The 24,786-nt window shown below is 37.3% G+C and overlaps 1 protein-coding gene across 1 annotated transcript in view; it reads right to left on the bottom strand.

Moving 5' to 3' along the window:
• Positions 1-23,976, bottom strand: part of C2CD5 (C2 calcium-dependent domain containing 5) — a 71,105-nt gene extending 47,129 nt beyond the window's left edge. Inside the window, exons 1-10 of the mRNA XM_014959542.1 lie at positions 23,961-23,976; positions 21,251-21,306; positions 19,858-19,944; positions 17,815-17,986; positions 15,481-15,576; positions 14,784-14,939; positions 12,656-12,854; positions 9,896-10,047; positions 4,378-4,463; positions 3,401-3,433 (exon numbers count right to left, since the gene is read on the bottom strand). Coding sequence (XP_014815028.1) covers positions 3,401-3,433; positions 4,378-4,463; positions 9,896-10,047; positions 12,656-12,854; positions 14,784-14,939; positions 15,481-15,576; positions 17,815-17,986; positions 19,858-19,944; positions 21,251-21,306; positions 23,961-23,976 — 1,053 coding nt within the window. The remainder of the gene's footprint in view (positions 1-3,400; positions 3,434-4,377; positions 4,464-9,895; positions 10,048-12,655; positions 12,855-14,783; positions 14,940-15,480; positions 15,577-17,814; positions 17,987-19,857; positions 19,945-21,250; positions 21,307-23,960) is intronic.
• Positions 23,977-24,786: the final 810 nt, after the last annotated feature.

Raw genomic sequence — 24,786 nt, 5'->3', positions numbered from 1 at the left:
AAAACCCACCAAAACCTGCAGTTTTCCTGAGTCATTTTAATACGTTCAGACTTGCAGTTTGTCTGATTCCCTACACCACAAACCAGGAGTAAAACTTTAAAGTAATAACATGGTTTTGTCTCAATCAATATCTTGAGACTTGCAGGTCTGTATTATACTAGGTGCTAAAATTAGACATATGTCCTATCAGTTCATTTCAGCCACAGACCAATCTGGGTGAGTGACTCCCTGAACCATTTGGACATACTCTTATTCCATTAACAAGGTCTCATTCCTTCTGATGCAGACGGAATTCGACCACTTCATATGATGGGTGCTTTTTTGCCCCCTCACCCCTGCCTTTTTTTCTTTTTTAAGCTCATGTAGATGTTGGGGGCTGGTGGGGGGGGGTGTTTATCATTAAAATTCTCAAATACAAGTTCCACCCTCGATTACATGTAGTAATCTGTAACACTACAAAATTGTGAAGTTACACTTCTTGCATAGGAAACAGAGATTCCATGAGAACCAGATGCAATGTTTCCGCATTACAAATCTCCTCTATTACTGCAATTTGCAAAGGACTATCTTTACATCAAGGTGATGTAAGAACAGAGTATTCCTCAGTGTAAGAAGACATGATGATCTAAAAGTTCCCAAGCTACAACTGAAGATCACGGAATCACGGAATCATGGAATTGTCAGAGTTGGAAGGGACCTCTAGAGATCATCCAGTCCCACTCCCCTGCCAAAGCAGGGCTGCCCAGAGCACATCACTCAGGAGCATCCAGGTGGGGCTTGAAGATCTCCAGAGAAGGGGACTCCACACCCTCCCTGGGCAGCCTCTGCCAGGGCTCTGCCACCCTCACCCCAAACAAGTTCTTCCTCACATTGGAGTGGAACTTCCCATGGTCCAGCTTGTGCCCATTGCCCCTCGTCCTGTCACTGGGAACCACTGAAAAGAGTCTGGCTCCATCCTCCTTCAACCCACCCTTTAGGAACTCAGCCTTCTCTTCTCCAGGCTAAAGAGCCCCAGCTCTCTCAGCCTTTCCTCATCAGGGAGATGCTCCAATCCCTCCATCATCTTTGTTGCCCTACGCTGGACTCTCTCCAGCAGTTCCCTGTCTCTCTTGAACTGGGGAGCCCAGAACTGGACGCAGGATTCCAGTTGTGGCCTCCCCAGTGCAGAGCAGAGGGGGAGAATGACCTCCCTCCACCTCCTGGCCACACTCTTCCCTACGCAGCCCAGGATCCCACTGGCCTCTTGGCCACAAGGGCACATTGCTGGCTCATGGATAGGTTACTGTCCACCAGGACCCCCAGCTCCTTCTCCTCAGAAGATCCACCCCTAACCTATATTGGTGCCTGGGGTTCTTCCTCCCCAGGATGGTCACTCATTTTACCCATACCGATTCACTACGCCATTTCGCAGTCGCTGACTGCACAGGCGATGAAAGAACTGTCACTGGTTTAATCCTTGCAACCACATAGGAGATTTTGTAGTTGGCATTTGGGGAAAGTTTGATAAGGCTACAATAAAATCCTCAAAAATATTTGTTGAATACAATGTTTAAAAACGTTTCTGTATAGGCATACATGTATTGCTAGTATTCTTCTAACTACATTTCATCCAAAGACACACAAAATAATGAAAAAGACCATGGAACAAAGCTACACACACGTATCATTTGGTGTTAGTGCCAGCTGAAGCAGTTCTCAGATTCCCTTCCAGCCATTCCCTCATTCCCATCACTGTACCACCCCTCACTTAATGCTCAGGTACATTTAGAGCTTTTTGGATTGAATCAGGGGAGGGATCCACTCCACATTCAAATACTGTTAATTTCCTGGTTGAATTATTTTTATTCTAAGCACAATCACTGCACCATGTCATAAGGCGGCCAAAGAATCTCACAAATTTTCTTCAACTGAACTGAGGGGATGGGCTAAATAGATAGCAACAAGAAGTTGCTGGAAAGAAAAGTTGCTTAAGCCAGCTTTTCAGCCAAAAGAATCAGAGAGAGAACTGCACTCTAACACAGCAGTGATCTAGCGGTGCTCTTCAGAGATGAAGATGAACACATCTCCATTTTGAAGAGGCAGCAGTAAAGATCTCTCAAGCACTCGCAGAATGCAAAGGCGGAGGAACAGAACAGCGTTTGTCCAACTTGAGGGCAACAAAATACCATCGAGAGCAGCATTTGGTCATTTCTACAAAGACACAGGCTAATTTTTTTAATGAGTAAAGTAAGCTCAAATTTTCCAACTGATGGAAACATAGCAAACACATTTATAGATAAAAATATCCACAAAGCAAGCTGTGCTATAGTTACGCTTTCTATCAATAGGCATGCTGTGAATTGCTAAAAATATATTAATGCACAACAGAACATGGATGTGAGTTTTCCACAGCTGGTGTATTTCCCGGAAGAAACTGAGTAAAACTACCTTTCCAACAAAATCTGTTCTGGTTTGCAATTAGGGTTATTTAAGTAACATACTAAACATATATTTGATTAAAAAAAAAAAACCCATTCAGTTAAACGAACTGGTTAATATGCCTTAGCATTACTATATATCCAAGTAAACTGAACTAAGACTCAAAAGAACCTCCTATATAATTCTGGAAATATATACATATTGAATTTGTTTTCCCAAATAAGCACTACTCTAAATAACCCAGAAGTAACCAGAGCACACTATTTACATGTGCAATATTAAAACAGACAAAATAACTAGAATTAAGAACATTTACAAACTACTCAACCTTAAAGTAACCATAAGAGGTAACCACAGCAAAACCACATCCAATATATTTTCAGAAAGACAGTATGAACATTTTTTTTTTAAATCAATTAACAGTCCACATGCTTTGCTACATCTTCATCAGTTACAGACTCAACATGTTTTACAGGAATTTTTTTTCCACTAGACAATGCACAGGCCATATCAAAACAATGTGCAAATAATTCAAGCTCTAAAAATACATTCAGTGTACATTCTTAATTTACATTTTTAATTGTTTTTAAAAGCTTCCTAAGGAAATAACAAATCAGCCATGAAATATCTGAAACGCTAACAAAAAAAAGGCAAACAGAGAAAAGGCTCTTTTTAAAGCATTTTTTTCAAACTGAAATAATAAAAGCAAAAAGCCATGGATTTGTATTTAAAGAGAAATTAAAATTTTAACTGAAATATATCAACATGCAAAATACTAACTAATGAAAAATATGCCAATCTGATAAATGCTTTTAAAAATAACAGAACAAATATCAAAAAATCCTGCATAAACAAGATTACAAAGAAATCTGCAAAACCTCACAAAAAAAAGAAAATCAAAATATTGGAAATAATTGTTTAGAAATCCTCAGTACAAGAAAAAAGGGCTACAAAGAAAGTCACACAATGTTTTGGAACGTACCCGCCTTCTACAGAACCTACGAGGCGATCCTCCCTTAGCAATGGGTAACACAAAAAATGAGAAGAGAATCATCCACTTGCTAATAAAAAATAGCAGCTATTCACTTATATTTCACAGATGTAACTGATTTTGTTTTCAACAAAGTTATATCGTTCTATGTAAGTAGTTCAGGTAGACAGAGAAAGAGTAATTAAACTAGTAGTTATTTCTGAATAGGCAAACATTCCCACTTCTTCCTTCAAGACACCTCGCTGACACCATTTTGACAAAAGCAGTATATGAACTATAAAAAAAAGCAGCAAGGGCTCATTCCAAAATTTGAACGAAGAATAAAAACCACTATTTTTATTCTACAGTCTATCCAGCGTAACAACAACTAGACAGCATTTGCAGTCCTAGAGAGCTTCTCCAAAAAGCTGTAAATCTGTAAATCTGCCCCTTTACGGTTTGGGAAGTGGGTAAGGTTTGTTTAAGTCACCATTTTCCAAAGGCTCCAAGCACACCAGTTCATGCAGCAGAACAAAGGCTAAAGTATGCATCAATTCTGTTTTTCAAAACTGAAAGTTTTGCAATCATGAATGGGATTTTCACCTTCTTTAAAGCTATTCCAACGTTTCTCAATTTGGCTTCTGTGAATACTTTAAATACGCGATGGTAAAATATTAAACTTACACAGAGATTTACAGAGACTAAATAGCAGCAATTTTTGCTGTAACAGTTTCTTATAACACCAACTGTAATCACTTGAGTGCTGTGCACATTACAGTTATTTGCTCCACTTTTCTTAATGCCTTAGTGATACATTAAAATTTAAATAATCTGTATATAAAAGCGCTATTAAACGTTTACTATTTGCAATAAGTTTTCAGACCTAAAAATTACACATATTTTTAAACAGAAAGTAACAGTAAACATTTAACTTAGTACAAGCTAAATTCACTTTAGTAGCTCAGAAATAGACATGTAAAATGCCTTACCCTTTGTTCCAGAGCTGACTGAGTCTGTTGTCGTAGAAGAGTTTTAAATGGCCCCCCTTCTTTTCCAGCACTCCCACTGCCCATTCCTGAAGAGTATCAGTACAAATAACATTCAAAGAAACATATATTATAATTTATAATCCAGCTTTACTTTAAAAATATGTAAAATAGTCATTGAAAACAGCCAAATTATCCCCATAATTATAATTTTCAGAAAAAAAACCTGAGTATCACAGTTTAATTCAGGGTGGGGCGGGGGTGTTTTGGGGTTTGGTTTTCACACGATTAGTAGTGGGTTTTAGCATTTTGACAAAATGCCCCTAATCTAGGATCTTTTTCTTTGTTCCAGCCTGAATTAAAACAAAAAACCCTTCAAAATACAAAGACTTAAACATCTGGGCTTGCAATTCTTTTTTATTTTTCCTTGTTACTATTGGGAGGTTTGCCTATGATTTGGATATAGATCTGCCTTCTCTGCTTTTCACAGAAAGTTTCCATGTAATCAGACGTTCAGCCCTTATCAAAACGGGCTGCAATGTCACCATTACTTCCACACTATTGAACAGCACCTCTCTGCCACAGTACTCTATAGTCAAGTTGCTCTCTCTACTATCATTATCATTAAAAAAAAAGAGTAATAAAAATCTGGCTGAAAGTTTCAGAGTAACTAAATCACTCTTCCTAACCGCTGGGAGGAGACTGCCCACGTTATTACAGTAATAGCTACATCATGATTGAGACCAAAAAGAAAACTCTAAAGGCAAGGCACATTCTTTGATTTGCAATATAAGCTCTGAAAAATATTAGCAATTCTTTTTATTTTCTTTAATATCTATGCTATGAAATATTAACTCATCTGATGAATTCAAATAAGCTAAGGACTACAGCTCAGCATTTCAAACTGCCACACTTGTTTGATTACTATATTTGCACACGCATAACCTGCAGATGAAGTGAAAATAAGAAATAAACTCCAATTATGCATAATATGGGTAATTTTCTCTTTCATTCTTTCAAATATTTTACTCCTGCTCTTACTCTCCAATACAGGAGCTTTTCAGAAGAGATAATAACTTTATCAGGGACACAGATACCTTTGCTATTCAATTGTCTGTTATCAAGGAGCTGTACTCGTAACTGAGTGTGCGGAGATGCAGGTTATATGTATGACAGTAAGCTATTTGCTCTACGGTTAGAAATCACAGAAGGAAAAAATAAACACATACCAAGGTTGTGTTTTTCCTAAAGTAAACACAATTCTAGTGAATCAGATTTTCTTGGCAATATTTCATGCCTAAAAAACATACTATCATTGGTATTTCTTGTATTGAAAACCATCAGTGCTAACTCTCGACACAGCAAAAATAAACACGTGAGTTGTATCGGAAAGCACAGGGTAAAGAACAAAAAGAAGTGTCAGGAGCAGGATGAAATACAAACAGCACAGTGCAAACAGTTATGAACTATTTTAACATAACAATTCCTTGCTAGTTTCCTTTTTCTTCTGATCAAGCATCTAATAAACATGAATGAGACTGTACATATACATCAAAGTGCAGTTTTTTGTTTTAACCACAGACTGGGAGATCTAGCACTAATACTGGACTTATTTCAAAAATTACTAGGCTATCATTACTATATAATTATATCTAAAAATACTATAATTTTAACAAATATTTTTAGCTGTTCTTGGATAAGGAAACAAAAGTATTAGTATCTGTATAGTCCCATTAAACAAGATTAAATTGCTTTTACTGTTTGGCATTGATTCTAAACACCATTGTCAGGGACTATACAATATTAAATACAGACAAACACAGCATAAATACTGGACATGAAACAAACTCAAAAAATACAAACTAATCAAAATAGTTTCTACAGGAAAAAAAAAAAGCAGTAATATCAAATATTTAATTTAAACATATGAAAATAATGCATGTCACAGTGAAATGGAAAAGGAGGCAGAAAAAATAAAAAGTTTGCACAGGTTTTGTTTAAAAGATTAATTTAAAGAGCAGAGTTGCTAGCCATCTGATAGCCACTGTTTTAATAAATTATGGATGAATTAATGAGCAAGTGCTTGTTCCATGCAAAATATAGGAACAACAAGGTGAAGGGTATGATGGAGATTAAAAAAAAAAAAAAAAGCCACAGTAAATTATTTTAGTCCAATTACCAAAGGAAATTTTGCGAGGGAAAAGGAGAAAGTTCTGTAGCATAAACTACATATGTTTCATATCCTTTAAGGAGTTCTGAAGCTGTTTCAAGCTTCTGGGCAGAGGTGAGAGATGGTATGAATAGTCATGTAGCCAGCAGTTTTCAGAGGCTATTGAACAAAAACATAGGGTTATAGAAGGCTGTGTGTTAAATGCCCCCGTATCAACCAACAACAACATTTTCTTACAAGTTTGTTTAAAAGGCCATAATAGATTGATCCTACCAGAAGCAGCCAGAAGCAGCTCTTCAGTGAAAGAAACACTTTTCCTCAGAACAACTGGGCTGACATGGCTAGAGTGTAGAGGGTTAAGGCTAGAGCCCGAGAGGAGGAGACGGGACTTTTTAAGATGTGGGGAATCACAAGAGAGTGTAGGGGAGCTGGGAAACAGGAAAATCCTAGGTCCCTGTGGGGAAGGTGCTGTGGAGGAAAGTAATAGAGACAGAGAGATGGAGATTCAGAAGATGACTAAAGAAACAGACAGAAGAAATCAAAATGAAGCATTTTTTTTTCTCCAAATGAACCAGCACTTACTGCTAAATTATTTCTCAATGGACAAAGAAATGGAATGACAATACAGCTCCACAATGTCAATGAGATGCATGTTCTCAAAAATCATGACTGGATTAACTTTATTTTTAAATTATTTTTTTTTAAAACCCACGGTAAGCTAACATTTATTTTAAATTTTATACAAAATTTGGTAACAAATACTATGGAGTAAATGTTAAATAACACAGTCTTCTCACACAGTTAATCTGATTGTTTTCATTATTTAAGTATAAAAAGTCATTTTCCAGAAAAGTCATGGATTTGTTTTACGATTTTTAGTCATAAATCTTGTAGAATTCTAAGTACCCACAAAGAAAAGGAGTTCCCACCTTCTCAATTTCCTCCAAACATATACTATGTCACATAAAAATGTATTACCTGATTAAAATGTTGTGGTTTTTTTTGTTGGCCTGGTATTCTGATAGTTTGCAGCGGCATAAAACATATCTCTATTCACAGAAGAAGTCTAATGTCAAACCAAAACAAGCTTTCTTGGCACAGAATAATTTCCCCTCATATTTAGATCAGATAGAGACCAGAATGGGTAACACAATCACAATTGTATTTCATAAAAGATATTAAGGTAATATTCTCCTGATTTGGAGCTACTGAAAACTGAAAGTTGCATCTGCTTAAGCATCTGATCTCCTCTATTTAGTTATTCATATTGTGAAATTGTGGTATCTGCACTCTTTTTTGTGGGTTAGTCTCCATCTCAAACACATGAACACACTAGTGACCTGACTGCAAAGTAGAGAGAAATATAATATACTCCAGAAACATCAGAAAATACTCCAATTTTCACATCAGCAAATCTGAGTAATGACTATCTCAAGTCTGACAACGTGTCACAAGATGTTTGCATATTTTTTATTATCCCTTTTTAAACACTAACATCGCCAACTTTCACACTGAAATATTCCAGCTTAATATCAGTCTTAGGAAATGAAAATAGAGGTCTAAATATATACAGGGAATTGTTAAAAACAACATCCTAAATGTAGTATGTTACGGAAGCATCTTCTGCACATTATCAAATTTTTGGTAAAAGGTAAAACAAACAAGAGACGCTGTCCTTTTAAGCTATTAAAGATTCAAAATCTAGACTGTAACACCAAGATACAGAACGTTTCAATGCAACCAGCAAATCCTTTTAAGACAAGTTTCAGTAGCACAGTTAAAAGCTGCTAAGAAGACAGAGGCAGTAAGCAAAAGTATGCCCACTGTAGCTTTAATACTAAAAAGTTAGCTAAAAAAATATTTATATACTCGAAAAATGCCTAAAAATAAGAGGTACCAATTACACAATCTGTTTCAGTTCCGACTGAACTGACTGAAGATGAGAGGGCCCATCCACCTCCATAACATTGCCAGGAATGATATAAGGTTGCTGCTTTAAAAACTTGCCAAATTCACAGTGAGTTGCCACCTTCACAAATTCAGAACATTTACATCTATAAAAATAATCATCTATGTTACATTTTAATATTTTTACACAACGTGATTCTTACCACAGAAAATCTGATCAACAGAAACAGGTTTTCACTCAGTAAACCACACATGAATTTGTGGTTCTCCTACATATTAAGCATCTAGTTATATTTGTAGGTCCTTTAAACAAGTGACCACCACAGGTTATCCACAAAACAGTCATCATTTACACAAAAGGACCAAAAACAAACAAACAAAAAAAGACTGTGCTTTTGTTTGTTTTTCTGTTTAAAACCAGGACAGAAAAGATAGTGCTAAGAAAGACAACTTCCTACTTGGGAACACTTTTAAGCAGATATCTAGGGAATAAACTGGGTAAAATAATTAATATAACTGTATTTGAATGCAACACTTATCTGCTTGGAAAAAATTTTCCATGGGGTGCTCTCAAGTAAAGCTGAGTCAACTACTTTAACATGCTTAAAAGTTGTCTAGATTAGATGGAGACAAGAATGTTCTGAGCTCCAAATACCACAATTTAAAACACCATTGAAAAAGCAACCAAACTTTTATAAACAGTTCTGCAGAATATTTTGCCCTACAGTAGCAAAACTCAGGGGACTGATCAAATAACGCTGAATAAACAAAAAATAATTCTTTTGAGCTGTGCTGACAGTATTACTGACATGATTCTAACCACAGACTGAAAAATAGGGAAGGAGGAAACAACACGTTGAAGAAATTATGATAGCCCAATGGAGAAAGAAAAACGCTTTTTGAAGATGGCTGGAGTAGAATTTAAGTTACTTTCAAAACGTATGTAAAGCCATTTCCATATACCGAAGAGAATAAAAAGACAGCAGCTGCTACATTTCTAGTATCACATTTGCAAAAAGGAGTTAAAAATCACAGAGAAACGTATACAATATACTTCTAGCACAGGGCATTATGCTTGAAGATTAAATGGGTTTAGTAACGCTGTCCTTAACATACTGTGGTGAGAAATGTACTCCCATGATTTGTAATATGAAATGGAGGAAATAAGAAAAAGGCAATTACTTAGGACTCCCTTAATGCTCTGAAATGTTTTATTTTGACTTGAATACAGTTGTGTCAGAAGTGTCATTTTAATGTTATCCAGAATAGTGGAAATATAGGCAGGATTTAAATTTTCACCCTTTCAAGCTTGAGGTGTGCTATCTGAAGTCTCCAATTTCCACATCATTTTGATAACTTAAATGCCAAAAAGCAAAAAGGGGTTGAATGAAAATATAAAAAGAGAAACACAAATTAAACAAAAAGTGGGTGGAAGCGCCTTACCAGTTTTGGGTGTCAAACTCAAATCTGTGTCAGAAGAAGAGGACTGTCGACTGTAGGACTTGGAAGGTGAAAAGGAATAGGTTTGGTTTTTCAGAGGGGTGGAGGGTCCTGATGAATGAGTATTGGGATTGGGATCTTCATTGAAGGGAATCCTGCCAGAAGAAGGTGGAAACATATTCAGTAATCCTGTGCCAAAGGACCTGGCTGACAGCAGCATGATCCAAACACCAGGATGGGACTGGGGCAGGGCCATCAGCTATTCCTTAGGTGCGAGACTGGGGTTGAGGCCAGAGGCAAAGAAATGCTGTTTTACCCACTCAGCACTCTACAGATAGATGCTGATAATCTACAATGAAACAATTAAGCCAAATGAGAGGCATGAGATGTGACAAAAAAAAATTATATATATGCAAAAGAAAAAAATTGAAAACCGTTTATGGCTTAAAAAACTGGTCAAATACACAATGCTTTGAGTTAGTTTAGTAAAGAAAAAATGATTTCAAATTATATTTGTGTTTATACATATTCATACACTTATGTATACACACACATATGCATTTTAAGGAAAAAAAAAATATGTTTCCTTATCCTATAGCATCAGCAGCATGCCACAGCTAAAAACAGAGCAAAGAGGAGAATCTTTACGGGAGCAACTATATTGACAAACAGTTCACTTATGCACAGATTGACTTACCTGCTCTCTAAAACCATCTCTTCCACAAATGGCACATACTCTTCCTATAACCATTTTAAAACCTAAATATCATATCAGAATGACGCTTTAAAGCAATTAGGAACTCCAATCAAAACGTGAATTCCTCCAACGAATGTAAAAATAATGACTGTTCCCCAGACACATCAAATTGCTTTTACTCGATTCCTTAGGAAGTTAGGCACGTTAATAAAAAGCAATGAAGAGTGTGGCTTTGTGGAAGAGACTCCGATGCATTTTCAAGAAATGATTGCCTTTGTTTCAGCAGCTGCACACAGAGTAGTTCTTCACTGACAACAGAAGGTGTCTCCATGAGAAAATGAGGGAGAAAAGATGGGTGGTACCTGCCTACACTGCCTGCCTGCCTGCACTTTGCGACCACTGTGCCTGTGGCCTGCCTCTCCCCAGCTCTTGAGTCTGAGCAGTCTCGTACCAGTGTAGATGAGAGTGGGAACAGACACAGAGAAGTTCTGAGTAAGTCGTGAGCCAGTAGCAGTGTGAATTGGGCTGTTGTGAGTCGAGCGGCATCCATGGCTTGGCGGATGAACCAGCGGAGACCTGAGAGAATGTGCAGCCAAGGTGGAAGAAAAGAAAACAATACATACAAACAGGTTGCAAAGTTATGTTATAAATGATTTCAGGGAAGTTTAGCTAGAGGAGATCTCTTACTTTAAGCAGACTCTAAGGATTTCAATTCCTAGCATGCAAGAGTCCAGATGAAATAAAAAGATAGAAAGGAACCGCTTAAGCACTAGCTTGTGAATGCGTAATTAATTCTTTGGCAACAAGGCATCAAGTTAGTGAAGCCAAGAGTAAGAAGTATTAGTTGATTTAATAGCTTTGTCCCTCAGTCCAAAAAACGGGAATGTTGCTCAGTGATTCTGACAATAGCCACCACTAAGCTGAACACGGATTATTTAGGGGGTGGAATTTCCACATTTTGCTCCATAGTGAAAGCTACCAATTTATTTATGAATGCTTTTTAAGCTAGTAGTTACCAAGTCCTTTTTTTTTTTTTAATCACCACTGTTACTTTATGCTGTATTGTATCCAGAAGCTCTTTTGATGGCAAATTTTTAAAATTAAGACAAGTTAAACAAGCTATGATTTGAAATAGAAACCAGTACCTTTGAGAAGTCAGAGGATACTGATGCCTGCACAACAAAAATGCCTAATTACTACACTAATGACAGAACAGTTCCAGTTAATGAAAATGACCAATTCAATTAATATCTCTGGAAACATAGCATAAGTAGTATACTTTCTGGTGCTGTTTTTTCCTTCCAGAAATTGGATCACTCTATCAAACACAAAACAATTAATCCAAGCAACAAAGCAGTAACAATCTGAAGAAGACTGCAAGGATTTTTCCTGTAATTTGTATGCATGTAAAAAAAAATTGCATTCAAACTGTTTGGTGCTGCAATGGATATAATAGAGATCAAGAAATTCTACCCCTCGTCATAAAGAGTTTTCTTTGCAAGTCCACTGTTTAACTGTTTTGCAATAGCCCTACTTGTTTTGCAATAGTAAAAAGCAAAGCACACAAAAAAAAGACGAGACTACTTCAGGATCATTTTCTAAATCACTGACAGAACTCTCTGAATTCCAATTTATCTTTTCTTTTATGTTCAGCATAAATGCTCAAACCTGATTGTACTGAACTTGGAAAATCCTGAACAGAAGGTATATCATAAGAAGTCCTCACAAAAATGTTTATTGCACAAACGTAGTCGAGGCAGAACTAATTATTAGTTAGGAAATTGGTGGATCACAACACAAGGATACGTAATACCATTGCTATATAAATTCAAAAAAGTCATATCAAGTAAGGAACACCACTCCAGCTTCTAAAGACATAATATAAGTAATCCAACCTAAAACATTTCAAAATTGTGGAATATAAACCGAGTTGCAGACAAATAAAACTACAAGAGAAAAACAAATTCAGGGGCGAAAAGAAATCACACCGGTTACGTAAAACTGAATGAGTATGAAAAGAAGAGAGATGAAACTTGTTTACCTACAACCTATTAATTCATACTTACTCCTTCATTTCTTTGGATGGGGAGTTACATGCAGGTAAAAATGATGATGTGTTACTTAATTTATCCAATGTGCAGGCTGTTCCTATGGCTCGCACTACTAGTCCAGACTCTCCCTCCAAATCAAAGCACTGCAAATAACCAACAACAGCATTTCCTCTCATTTCAAGCACCTTCAAGCCAATCTTCCTTTGCAATTCACCTACAAAACAAAAGGTAAAGAGCTCATAATCGCAGGGAACTTTCCCTATTCTTTTTTGTGATCTTTAGCCTCTGCTTTTGAAATTGCCAACCAAGTCAGTAAAACAGGTAATAGATACAATCTTACACAATTATGCCAAGCAGCTGGTCACAGTCTCTGCTTCCTATAACATAGCGCAATACTCATGATTTGCACAGCTTTTTTCCTTTTTTTCTCTAAATCTATTCTGATTGCCAAAACAACACATCATTAAAGAAATGTTCTTCTCTAGATTTTCATTAGTTTTCCCCTTCTTTACTTATTAAGAGAGAGAATGAGATGGCCGAGCCATGTGCTGGACCACACAGAAGTTTCACTGCCATGAATAAAAATATTAATAAAATCTAGAAGAATACTTCTATATGTGCTACTTTATCAACTTTCACTATTTATGCAAGGCAAATGTTAATCCTGTAAACTGACATACCCAGAGAGCTATATTAACAACTTCAGAAAAAGTGAATTCATGTCAGTTATGACAATAATGCTTTTTCACATTTTTCCTCAAAATGTGCAGGCTTTCCTAATGAAGATTCTGAGTAACATCTCCACAACCTGGAGCATCTCCCTTACTAGGAGAGGCTGAGGGACTTGGGTCTTTTGAGTCTAGAGAAGAGAAGGCTGAGGGGGGATCTGATTAATGCTTATAAATACTTAAAGGGAGGGTGTCAAGAGGATGGGGCCGGTCATTTTTCAGTGGTGCCCAGGGACAGGACAAGAGGAAATGGGCACAAACTTGAATATAAGAAGTTCCACCTAAACATGAGAAGGAACTTCTTTGCTGTGAGGGTGGCAGAGCCCTGGAAGAGGCTGCCCAGGGAGGTGGTGGAGTCTCCTTCTCTGGAGACATTCAAACCCACCTGGACACGTTCCTGTGGGACCTGCTCTGGGTGGCCCTGATGACCTCCAGAGGTCCCTTCCAACCCCATGTGATTCTGTGACCTCTTTTATGTTGCCCCATTTACTGAAGATCTCCACACATGCTTGCAAAACTCAACTCACTTTTTCTTTCTATATCTTCCTTAAAATACAGCTGTATCTACAAGGAGTCCAACAACATTAAGAACCCATCACAGAACTGAATCCACTGCCTGCAATTCTAGTGGCTATTTGTCATTATTCCTTTGTATTCTTTACACCTTCAATATTGTTCACCTCTATCAATTGACTGTCTCTTGTTTTAGTGTGCAAATACTCCAGAGTAGGGATGTTTTGTTCTGTTGGCACTGAAACAGGAGGATCTTGGTTCTCAACTGTTGTTCATAAGCATCAGTAAGAAAATAAAAAAATTAAAAGGAAATCTGTGAAGATACTTGATACTGTGGAGAGATCAACTGACTTTAATCACTAGTCTCTCCAGGAATTGCAGGTATGTCCTGTAGGACAGATGCACGGCAAGACAGAAGTATGCTTGAGAAACAATGAGCCAATCTTGACTTCGAAAAGATAGGAGGAGTAAGAGAAGTTCTAATACACACTGTATCTGAGACAGTGTATATTTGTTCACATCCTTTGAAGAAGTTCAAAGAGGGTAGAGTAGTTCGTTATTTTAATTGTTTGAACCAAAATTCTAGTTAATACTCCTCATGTGGTTAAGAATACCTTCAAGAAAGTTCCACAAGTTTCTCTGACCTTGCTAAAAGCAATGAAGAAATTTGACAGCAGCAAGGCCTCACCGAGAAGGAAAAAATAAAAAAGAAGGAAAAAAAGTAAATCAGCCATACTGGCCATCAGTCAGGACCTTCATTTTCAGAAGACAATATGAACTGAAAAAAATAAACAGAATTAATAGCAAATATCATATACAATCTTGTCTTAAGCCAGTCACTTATTTAAACAGTGAATATTATTAAAAGCAGCAATAACCATTACAGCCTACATGTTTAATACCTGACATGAGTGAAATAAGTCTTTGTCTAGCCTCATTTGATGCCCTTGGTGTACGAATTCGATCTATCCACTGGTACTCTGGGTCTTCATTAACTACAAGTTCTTCCACAAATCCATGAATTATTACTGCTCTGTAACACTTCGGAATAGATGTAGCTGTTAAAAAAAAAAATATATATATGTATATATAAAAGACGTAAGACACAAGTCTATGAGTGAAGAATTCCAAAAAAACCATAAAATTACACATAAAAAGTGATGTGAACAATTCCAGAAAGTAAACCACATGACTTTGTGTTAAGATGTGGGCATACCCAAGTGGTTTTGTTCTGGGAGCCCCTGGAACACTTGATAAGATTGCTGTCCAGTTACTATCAGTTACAACATGCACCACTGGGAAACATTTTCACTTTGTGCCTCCAACAGGATACGCACCCAAAATAACAAAACGTGCGTATGCACATGCACTGAAATGCAACTTAAAAAAGATAAGGGAAGGAGGGGAATCAGTTATTTACATTGTTTTAAAATATGAACAGTAAAAAATTATTATTAAAAAAAAGCCAACTAAACAATTTTATGCATTTGCCACTGGCTTCAATGTAATCTCCACTGGGCTTATGCTGGTGAAAAAGGGAAACTGACAGAAAATGTAAAGAAAGAAAGAAAGAGTGAGGAATTTTTTTGCTCTACTTACTGCAAAAAAACTTGACTCCACAGGATGACTGCCTAAATCTGTTTAAATCATTGAAGAGATCTACTTTCACCACCACATTGATCTCCCCACGTATACCTATCAATAAAAGAAAAGCTGTATCAGAAACAAATAAAAAGCTAGTCCTATTAATTACTCCCTGTTATTAGTAATTAATGCACTTTCTATTACCAATTAGTTAGTTTTCCTGCAAAGAATGTACTAGAATCTTGCTAGAAGCCTTCAGTTCAGGTGCCAATTCCAGCCTGGGCCACCAGAGCAGGACGTATTTGCTCCAGAGACATCACAGAGGAAGTTTCTAGTCCTTGAGGCTGAAGCTACTCAAACAACAGCCCTCAAATACCTGCTGCACTGAACAGAGTTTTAGAAGAATGCTGAGATTGGGCCTCCTGACACTGCAGTAGCCTCTGCCACACTCTGCAAGTGCTCCCTCTGCTCCTTTGTCCTGTACCACCAACGCAGGAAGGGTATACAATCAGCATCTAAGTACCACGACTGTCCCAAGATATCTTTACCAAAAAAGATGGGAAGTACTAACTTTGAGTAGAGATGCCTTGAAACTGGAGTCCTGTGCACATCAGAAAGCTCTGACTAGCACCTAAAAGATTTTGCATTTTCTCCCTGAAATGGTTTCAAAACCGCAGTAAAGCTGCTCTCTGAAGTTCAATCCAATAAGAAAATTTATGGTACTTTCTAGAACCACAAAGTGGCATGGGAAATGACTGTAAAATACTTCCACTATGAGAAAAATATATTTTAAAAAATAAGGTATTACAAACTTTTCAGATAAAGCTTAATTTTTGGCCAAAATTAATCCTTACTAATAATGGAATTACACCCTCAGCACACAGCCATTCTGTTTTCATTTTTCTACCTTCCTATTCTGAGCTTTTCTTCTTTTTTCCCATTCATTTTTCTACCTTCCTATTCTGAGCTTTTTTTCTTTTTTCCCACCCAGTAATGAAATCATTTCACATATTATAGGTTTTGACATATTGGGGACTAAATTTCTTGATGAGTCTGATCTCTAGTGTCTTCAGAAGCCTTTATCACGTAAGTATATGACACTCAAACAAAAGCATTACATTCGAAGATTGACGTTATTGCAATAAGTCACCCAGATCTATCTTCCAAAATGCCAACAAACGAAGCCTTCAGTTACTATAACAGGAAACACATCAGGTTCATATATTTTCACATATAATCCTGTTGAGGTGCAAAAAAGCTTTTTTTAATAAAAATTTAGAAACATTATACTGATTTTTTTAAGGAACTTACTGTTCGCCAAGGATCAAGATAATCAGAAGCTACTGCTATGAGCACAGAACTATAAGAATTCCCATTTTACTTAAACAGAAAAAAAGGTGAGAAATACTAACAGATCTAGAAAAATATTAAGAAATCTAATTTCTTCTGACATACAAGTTGTCCACATCCTGAGACAAGTGTTCATCTAACTTCAAAAGAAAACATACAATAAGAAAATGTGAATAAACGGATAAGGAAAATCCATGCAATATTTCTCAAAACAACCTCTTCAATATAACTGTTTGAAATGTAAAAAATACTTTGCATCAGTTACGATGATCACCTAGTAAATACCATTAATTATTTCTGACTTATAATTAGCTTTCAACATAGTTAGGTCGTTTAATTCACACTAGATAATGAACAAGGGTGGTAATGAGCACCAGACAGATGTTCTGCAATAACGTACCAAACCAGCAAGCTAATTGCTGTAAACTGACCTTGACTTTCTTTGTTTCATTAAAATCAAAGACAAAACCAGCATTAACTTCATTTTCTCATACCTTCAGGATATTCTGATGAAATCTACCTAGCGCTGAGAGTACTATCTGCAGGGAAAAGGAATTTCATCCTGTACTTCATGTCGAAGATGTGTCACATCCTGTCCCTCCATCTCAAGTGAAGTTCATCCAACATCCCAGGAGACACACCCCAAGTGACTTCAGCAAAAGTATATCCTTTTAGTAAACACGTGGTAATTGGAAAAGTATGTTTGGGTCTTTTTTTTTTTTAAATGAATTTTACAGTGATCTGTAAAATACTATTTTAAATACCACGTGAGGATTTTTTCCACTTGTCACAAGTTCTTGGGGAAGGCGTTCTGCCAAACACTAGGCAAGACATTTGCTCATGCCAGAAATAAGGTAAAAGCAGCCAGGAAAATAACTTTCCAGCTCCCCAGGCTAAAATTACTACCAATTTCTGAACACAGCTTACAGAAATAAAGACTGTAAGAAGCAGATTACATCTCAAATAATATTGTTTTACTTCTACCTTAGGAAATCTTACCATGAATGGTATCATAAATTGGAAACCATCCTGAAATAACTGTAGCTGCTTCACTGTAGAGCAAAGGATCAATATCTATGTACACTTTGCCAATGGCATCATTAGCACTGTAGGTATCATGATCAAGAACTGTGATCTGGAGAGGCTCATCTTGTAGCTCTTCATCATCTACCTAGAAATAAACATCAACGTGGAAACTGAGTATTTATAGAAAAAAAGAAAAAATGCAAGGAAACACTGCTGAAAAAAAAAAATGCAAGGAAGAGGAGAGTTAGAGGAGAGGACAGTGACCTGACACAGATAAATCTGTAATTTTAATTTCCAGTATCTAAACAAAACATTCACTTATTTTGATTTTACCCTTCACAGACTGGTGAGATCCTGGAACCAGAGCTATCACTGGGAGAAGAACAGGAAAAGCAAGATTATAGTGATTACACATTTTAAAATTCCAGATTATTTGCTTTAAGTCACATTCCGTAGATTGCCTACCCATCTCCGCAATACATACTTTTCTCATTTAAAAAAAAAAATGAAAATGTAAGATAAAGCATCTCAGAGGACTCTTATACTCTGAAGTTATGATTACTGGTGCTCTCACCCTTCCAAATTGGCCAGTGGCTCAAAAGACAAGACGACATTTTATATAACTCGCTGTAAAAATTCAGTAATTTCGGACATGCACTTTCCTAAATTAATGCAACAATCCACCTACAGATACCTCAACTATTTTTAGGACATACAAAGACAGACATTCTGCAACTTTTTGCGCTGAAGGTCACACACCAAGAATCAGGTTTGCTAAAAGCAATGGGGTGACGCACGGAAGCGTTTGCAGAATTATAACACGTAGTCCTGCGAGAAGATCAAACTACACACACACTTACAATGTCTTAAGCAGTTAGTGTTTTTTTCACTCTTTGAAATGTGGAATTACTTGGGGTTTTTTTCCCCGCAATGTTCCTGTTTGGCTCTTTTCCTTCCCAAGTCCATTTTTCCATGCAAAAAGATAGAATTTTAAAACTTCTGTTATTGTCAAGAAACCTATTTCTGTGTGAACAAAGCTAACCCTCCACACAGATCAGCTCTTTCCCTTCCCCCCAAAAACGACCCCTTGAATTTCAACACCACAGCACTACTTTCTTAGTAAACATGGATTGCTGATCAAGAGACGCTCTTAATCAAGCATTCTGTGTTGATTAATACTCTGCCTAACCTATTTTATATTTGCTCTAAAATTTCTCTATCATCACCAGCTATTAAATCACTCATTACACATACATATATTTACAACCACATTTATGTTGTGATATTATCTTAGCACACTATAAATGAACCAGTACTATATGAAGTATTTTAACAGTTACTTTATTCTAAATATCTTTTTTTTTTTTTTAACTAATAAAAATGCAGTAACAAAAAAAAAAAAGTAAACACTTGTTCAGGGCATAATGTCAAAGGACATCAATGAATCAGATCCAAGAAGCAATTATAGGAAAATGCTGAGTGCCCTCATAATTACATAAAGAAATGGGAAAAGAAAGTGTCTGATAATTGTTGTCCAAGCTCTTTATTTTGAAATTTCATCATAGGAATTCTCCATTTCCTTCTTTGTCAAATGCATTATTTCTGCAACTCAAAGTAACATTTCAAATGCCAATTAACTTTCCTTACTCAAAAGTACACCTTTAAAAAAATACAAGCATACCCATACTGGTATCTGAAAGCCTAATCCATAAAGCTGTTTTCCCCCCATTTTCACCTCTGTCTTGTCTTTTTCAGTATTACCCAGAATAACACTTGAGTTGGATCCAATCTGGCAAGCTTTTATCTTTACAAACACTCCTAATAAGCCAATGAGACATCTTTAGCAAACAAGGTCTAATTGTAGATAGGTTTGCTGAAAAGGCTTCATGTGTATTTAAACAGAAATACACTTCACTCCTCAAAACTCATTTTCTGCCCGAAATGAAATTATTTCATTAAGGGCATCTAAACCAGAGTGTCTATAAAGATATAGGGAAACTCTTAAAAAATACTTACTTCAAACTTGAACCATTCAGAATTCCATTGAGGGTTAAGTGATTTGGGATACACATCTGTCTTAAATGTTGTATTTCCAAATTTTACCTAAAAATACAAGCATTCAATTATTAATAACAAATATTAATAAATACATTTAGAAATTCATTATATCTACATATTAAAATAACTTCAAATACATATTTCAATAATACCAACAAATCCTTTTCTTTTCAGTGAGAGTGGCTTTATTTTAATTGATCCAGTAAGTAACTTTCCATGCATCAACAACAATTCCAATAAATCTCTCTCTCACTATTAAAATTGTTTATTTTCCTCCTCAATCACTTGACAGGTAAAAATACTACTTATATTGGCTATTCAAAATCACTTGGTATACTCTCTTTGCCTTCTGTTTAGAACTACAGTAAGCACAATTATTTGATCTAAATACGGATAGTTCATGTCCTATTATTGTTCTCTCTAGGGTTTCTTAATCAGCTTTACTGACAATTTATACAAGAAATACGGAAATAAAATGGTAGCATCAGTAAAGTTGTTTCTTAAATTTAAGAAATCTCTCTGGATACACACCAGAAAATAACTGAAATCATCTCAATTAACTGGAATCTTGATATGCTGAAAACATATCAGCAAATTCAGAGCAGCAAGGGCGAAGTACCTCATCAGTTTCTATTCCTTTCTTAAAATATAGAAAATTCCAGAAAGCATATAGGCAAAAAGCTTACAGGGACTACTTATCTATATACATACCTCTCTACATATCCCTGTAACCTCATTACCAAAGATTAAATATTCTCCATATTTCTATTGACTAATGCTTCTTCAACCACTTAATAGCCTATTTCAGGAATCTGCATTTGGTCTCCACAGGAATCTATTTCAAGACACCACACCCCATTTGGGTTTTTTGGTGCTTTTTTTTTTTTTTTTTTAAAGAGCAACTGAATTTCTGTGATGCTACATACAACAAGAAACCATGCTGCACAATGCAAGAGCCTTTATTTCACTACAGCTTTCATTCCTACCCATTTACAAACACTTGTAGTTCTCCAAATGTTGCCTCTCAAAATAATTAGTACTTCAACTCATACCAAGTATCTGATGGTACTTACAAATACGCAATGTTCTGTTATTGAATTCATTCAAGATTCTTAAGAAAATAACAAGTATGCTGATGTAAGTGAAATGCCGCGGTTAAAGACAGTGGTGGCTTTTGAATGCTGTTTTCTTATTAAAAATCTACATGGATTTTGAAGACTAAATTTAGGCTTAGCTTTGGAAAACCGTATAGCAATTTTTTTAACACTTTTGCTTAAGAAAGTGTTAAATAAAGACTTTATGCCTTATAAACACTACAATAAACACATTATACTTTTGCATAGGTGCTTACCCCAGCTCTAAAGAGATTCTGCACTTGCTTAAGGACACCCAGATAATTCAAAAAGCCTTAAGCACCATAGAACTGGACTGTGAGTTCACACTGAGCTCTGTATACATAAATGTATGTACCTCAGTCAACACAACTCCATACAGCATTTGTGACCAAAAAAAAAAAAAAAATAAGCAAATAAATAAACCAGCAGGTCCTGCTATTTGATTCAATGAACAGTACTGCTTTTTGAAAATAAGTTACTTCAAAGTAAGCTTTGAAGTTAAAAGCCAAAGTGATATGAAAACACAGGACTAAGTACCCTTAGTGTAAAAAAATCATCTAGCTATGAAAAAGGTGGATGCAGCGTAAGTGCATACAGAAAACTCACAGCACTGCCACTTGGAATGTGTATTCATCACACAAAGCAGTATAATAAAGTGATACTGACACTACTTTTAACTGAGCTACTTTATATACCAGAAGCTGCCAAGACGCAGCAGCCCAGAGCTCCACCCAATCTATTTTCACATGTTATCTGGGGAGTAAATTAGTTCCCTTGGAGCCCCAGGCAGTTATAACTGAACTTCTCCAGTAGTCAACCTAGTTCATTAAAGCTAGTAGAGATAATCAAGCACTACGCTGCTGTCCGCTGTACAAATTTAGAAGCACAATTAAAGAAGAAACTGTGCTAATACACACCCTGGCAAAGTCCAAGCTATGCATCATCCGAGCCAAGTAAGAGCTCTGAAGTCTTTTATCACTTTCTATTCTAGAAAAATGATAAAATGATATTTCTATTCTAGAAAATGATTAAAAAAAAACCCCACAACTAGATTTATATTAGAAAATTTAACAGGGAAGTTAAAGGCTAGAATCAACGCTACAATGCTACAGGCTTGGGGAAGTGTGGCTGGAGCTGCCTGGAAGAAAGAGACCTGGGGGCTCTAGTTGCCAAACGGCTGAATATGAGCCGGCGTGTGCCCAGGGGGGCAAGAAAGCCAATGGCATCCTGGCTTGTATCAAAAATAGTGTGACCAGCAGAAGCAGGGAGGTGATTGTCCCCCTGTACTCAGCACTGGGGAGGCCACACCTGGAGTGTTGTGTCCAGTTTTGGGCACCTCAATCCAAGAGAGATCTGGAGGTGCTGGAGCGAGTGCAGAGGAGGGCAACGAAGCTGGTGAAGGGCCTAGAAGACAAATCATATGAAGAGCGGCTGAAGGAGCTGGGGCTGTTCAGTATGAGGAAGAGGAGGCTGAGGGGAGACCTCATCACTCTCTACAACTACGTGAAAGGACACTGTAGAGAGGTTGGTGCTGGTCTCTTCTCACAGGTAATTAGTGACAGAACGAGAGGGAACGGCTTCAAGCTCCAACAGGGGAGGTTTAGATTGAACATTAGGGAAGAATTTTTCACCGAAAGAGTGGTCGGGCATTGGAACAGGCTGCCCAGGGGGGGGGGGGAGTCCCCATCCCTGGCTGTGTTTAAGGGCCGTTTAGATGCAGTGCTGAGGGACATGGTGTAGGGGAGGGCTTTGTAGAGTAGGGGAGATGGTTGGGCTCGATGATCCCAAGGGTCTCTTCCAACCTAGACGATTCTGTGATTCTATGATTCTATCAACTAGTGCATCAACATTACCTCAGCATCTCATTTTATTTAAATGGAAATGTTTTGTAAAGGTTTTCAGCTACCTTACACTGAAAAATAAAACAATGGTTTCAAGCTCCATATATTTTGACAAAAATCTCACCTGCTGCTTGCCTGCTCCACATGTGGAAAAGGCAGTTCCCCCAGTCTTGCTAAGTAACAGTTCTAAAACCAAGGCCTCACCTACATATTTCTTTACCCTTATTTGTGCCAAGAAATTAATGATACTGCACATTAAACCAACTGAGGAAACTGATCTTTCTGAAAAATTTTATTTTCCTTTTTTGCTAAGTGAGTCTTTAACCAGGTGAACTTCTAAGCCTATTTTCTTACACCGCTACTCAGACAGCGGGGTTGGCACAGATGGAGCAGGGCTGGGAACACGTAACCAACGGGAGAGGAGAGCCGTTTCTCCTCAAGGCAGCATAAAAACAGGCCAAATGAAACTCGTCAGAGAACTGTGTTTCCTATTCCTGTTTTCCCGTCTCCTAGTAGCACACATCGGGTTGCTGTAGGCTACTTATTAATCAAATTTAAAATTACAAGAGAAATGTTTATAATTTAAAAACTGACTAATGAAACACCTGAAACCAAACACTAAAATAATAAGTTAAAGAATTGTCACTCAGGTACTAAAATAAAACTGTGTGCTATTTCAGCTCCATTGCCCAGGACATGAGAAATACATTTTCACTTTACTTCCAATTTACTGTCCCACCAAGAAATGTGCTAATGTCAATCAAATTTTTAAACATCAACCAAATAAGGGCTTCTATACCCAAAATCTATTCTGATATTAATATCATCAAACTTTTCCATTTATATAGTTCTAGAAAGACATTCTGTTTGTGTAGCTTAATTCTAATACTGCACCAACCTCAATTACTGTTTGTGGTACAGGCATGCATACACATACCACTCCATTTTAAACATCTCTTTGCTTTTTCCAGAGTATTATTTCTGAATCTATGGAATGTTACTGAAACGTTCTAGGTTATTCATGTTGGAAATAATGAATCATAAAACAGAAGGATCACGTCAACTTATTTTACAGTTCCTTCCTCAGAAACGCCCTATATGTTACCTGTTAAGTCTATCATTGCACTTTATCGTAGAATGGTTTGGGTTGGAAGGGACCTTAAAGATCATCCAGTTCCAACCCCCCTGCCATGGGCATGGACACCTCCCACCAGACCAGGTTGCTCCAAGCCCCATCCAGCCTGGCCTTGAACCCCTCCAGGGATGGGGCAGCCACAGCTTCTCTGGGCAAATCCCTACTCCAGTGTCTCACAGGGAAGAATTTCTTTCTGGTATCTAATCTAAATCTCCCCTCTTCCCATTTAAAACCGTTACCCCTTGTCCTGTCACTGCACTTCCTGACAAAGAGTCCCTCCCCAGTTCTCCTGTAGCTCCCTTCAGACACTGGAAGGCTGTTATGAGGTCTCCCCGAAGGCGAAGGTTATGTACTTTGGGCTCCTGTAGCCCCTTCAGACATTGGAAGGCTATTATGAGGTCTCCCCGAAGGCGGAGGTTATGTACTTTGGGAAAAAATAAAGTGATTTCAACATGTAAGCAGTATTTAATAATTGTCCAATAAAAATCCCCTTGGAAAATGCACAACCACTCTGCGCTTGGTACGTTCACAGAGACACGAATGACCTGAAGGCGCTTTTGCCACCTCCCCACCCCTCTCACAACCCACCTCCCGACCCCTGGAAACCGGGGATTCATTCCATTCGGCCGCCACCTCCACCGGAGCCGTTCGTTACCAGGCACCTCCCCGCCCCGAGCGGCTGAGGGGCGGCCGGGCGGTCCGAAAACCGCCATTCAAATTCCGTCCCCCCCGTCCCTCAGCCCAACATCACACCCACCCGAGGGGGGCAACCCAGACCCTGCCTCACAGACACCCC

The sequence above is a fragment of the Calidris pugnax genome, unplaced genomic scaffold (assembly GCF_001431845.1).
Source record: "Calidris pugnax isolate Ruff unplaced genomic scaffold, ASM143184v1 scaffold316, whole genome shotgun sequence".
Classification (NCBI taxonomy): Eukaryota; Metazoa; Chordata; class Aves; order Charadriiformes; family Scolopacidae; genus Calidris; species Calidris pugnax.
The sequence above is the reverse complement of the archived record's forward strand: the minus strand, read 5'-3'. Positions and strand labels throughout refer to the sequence as shown.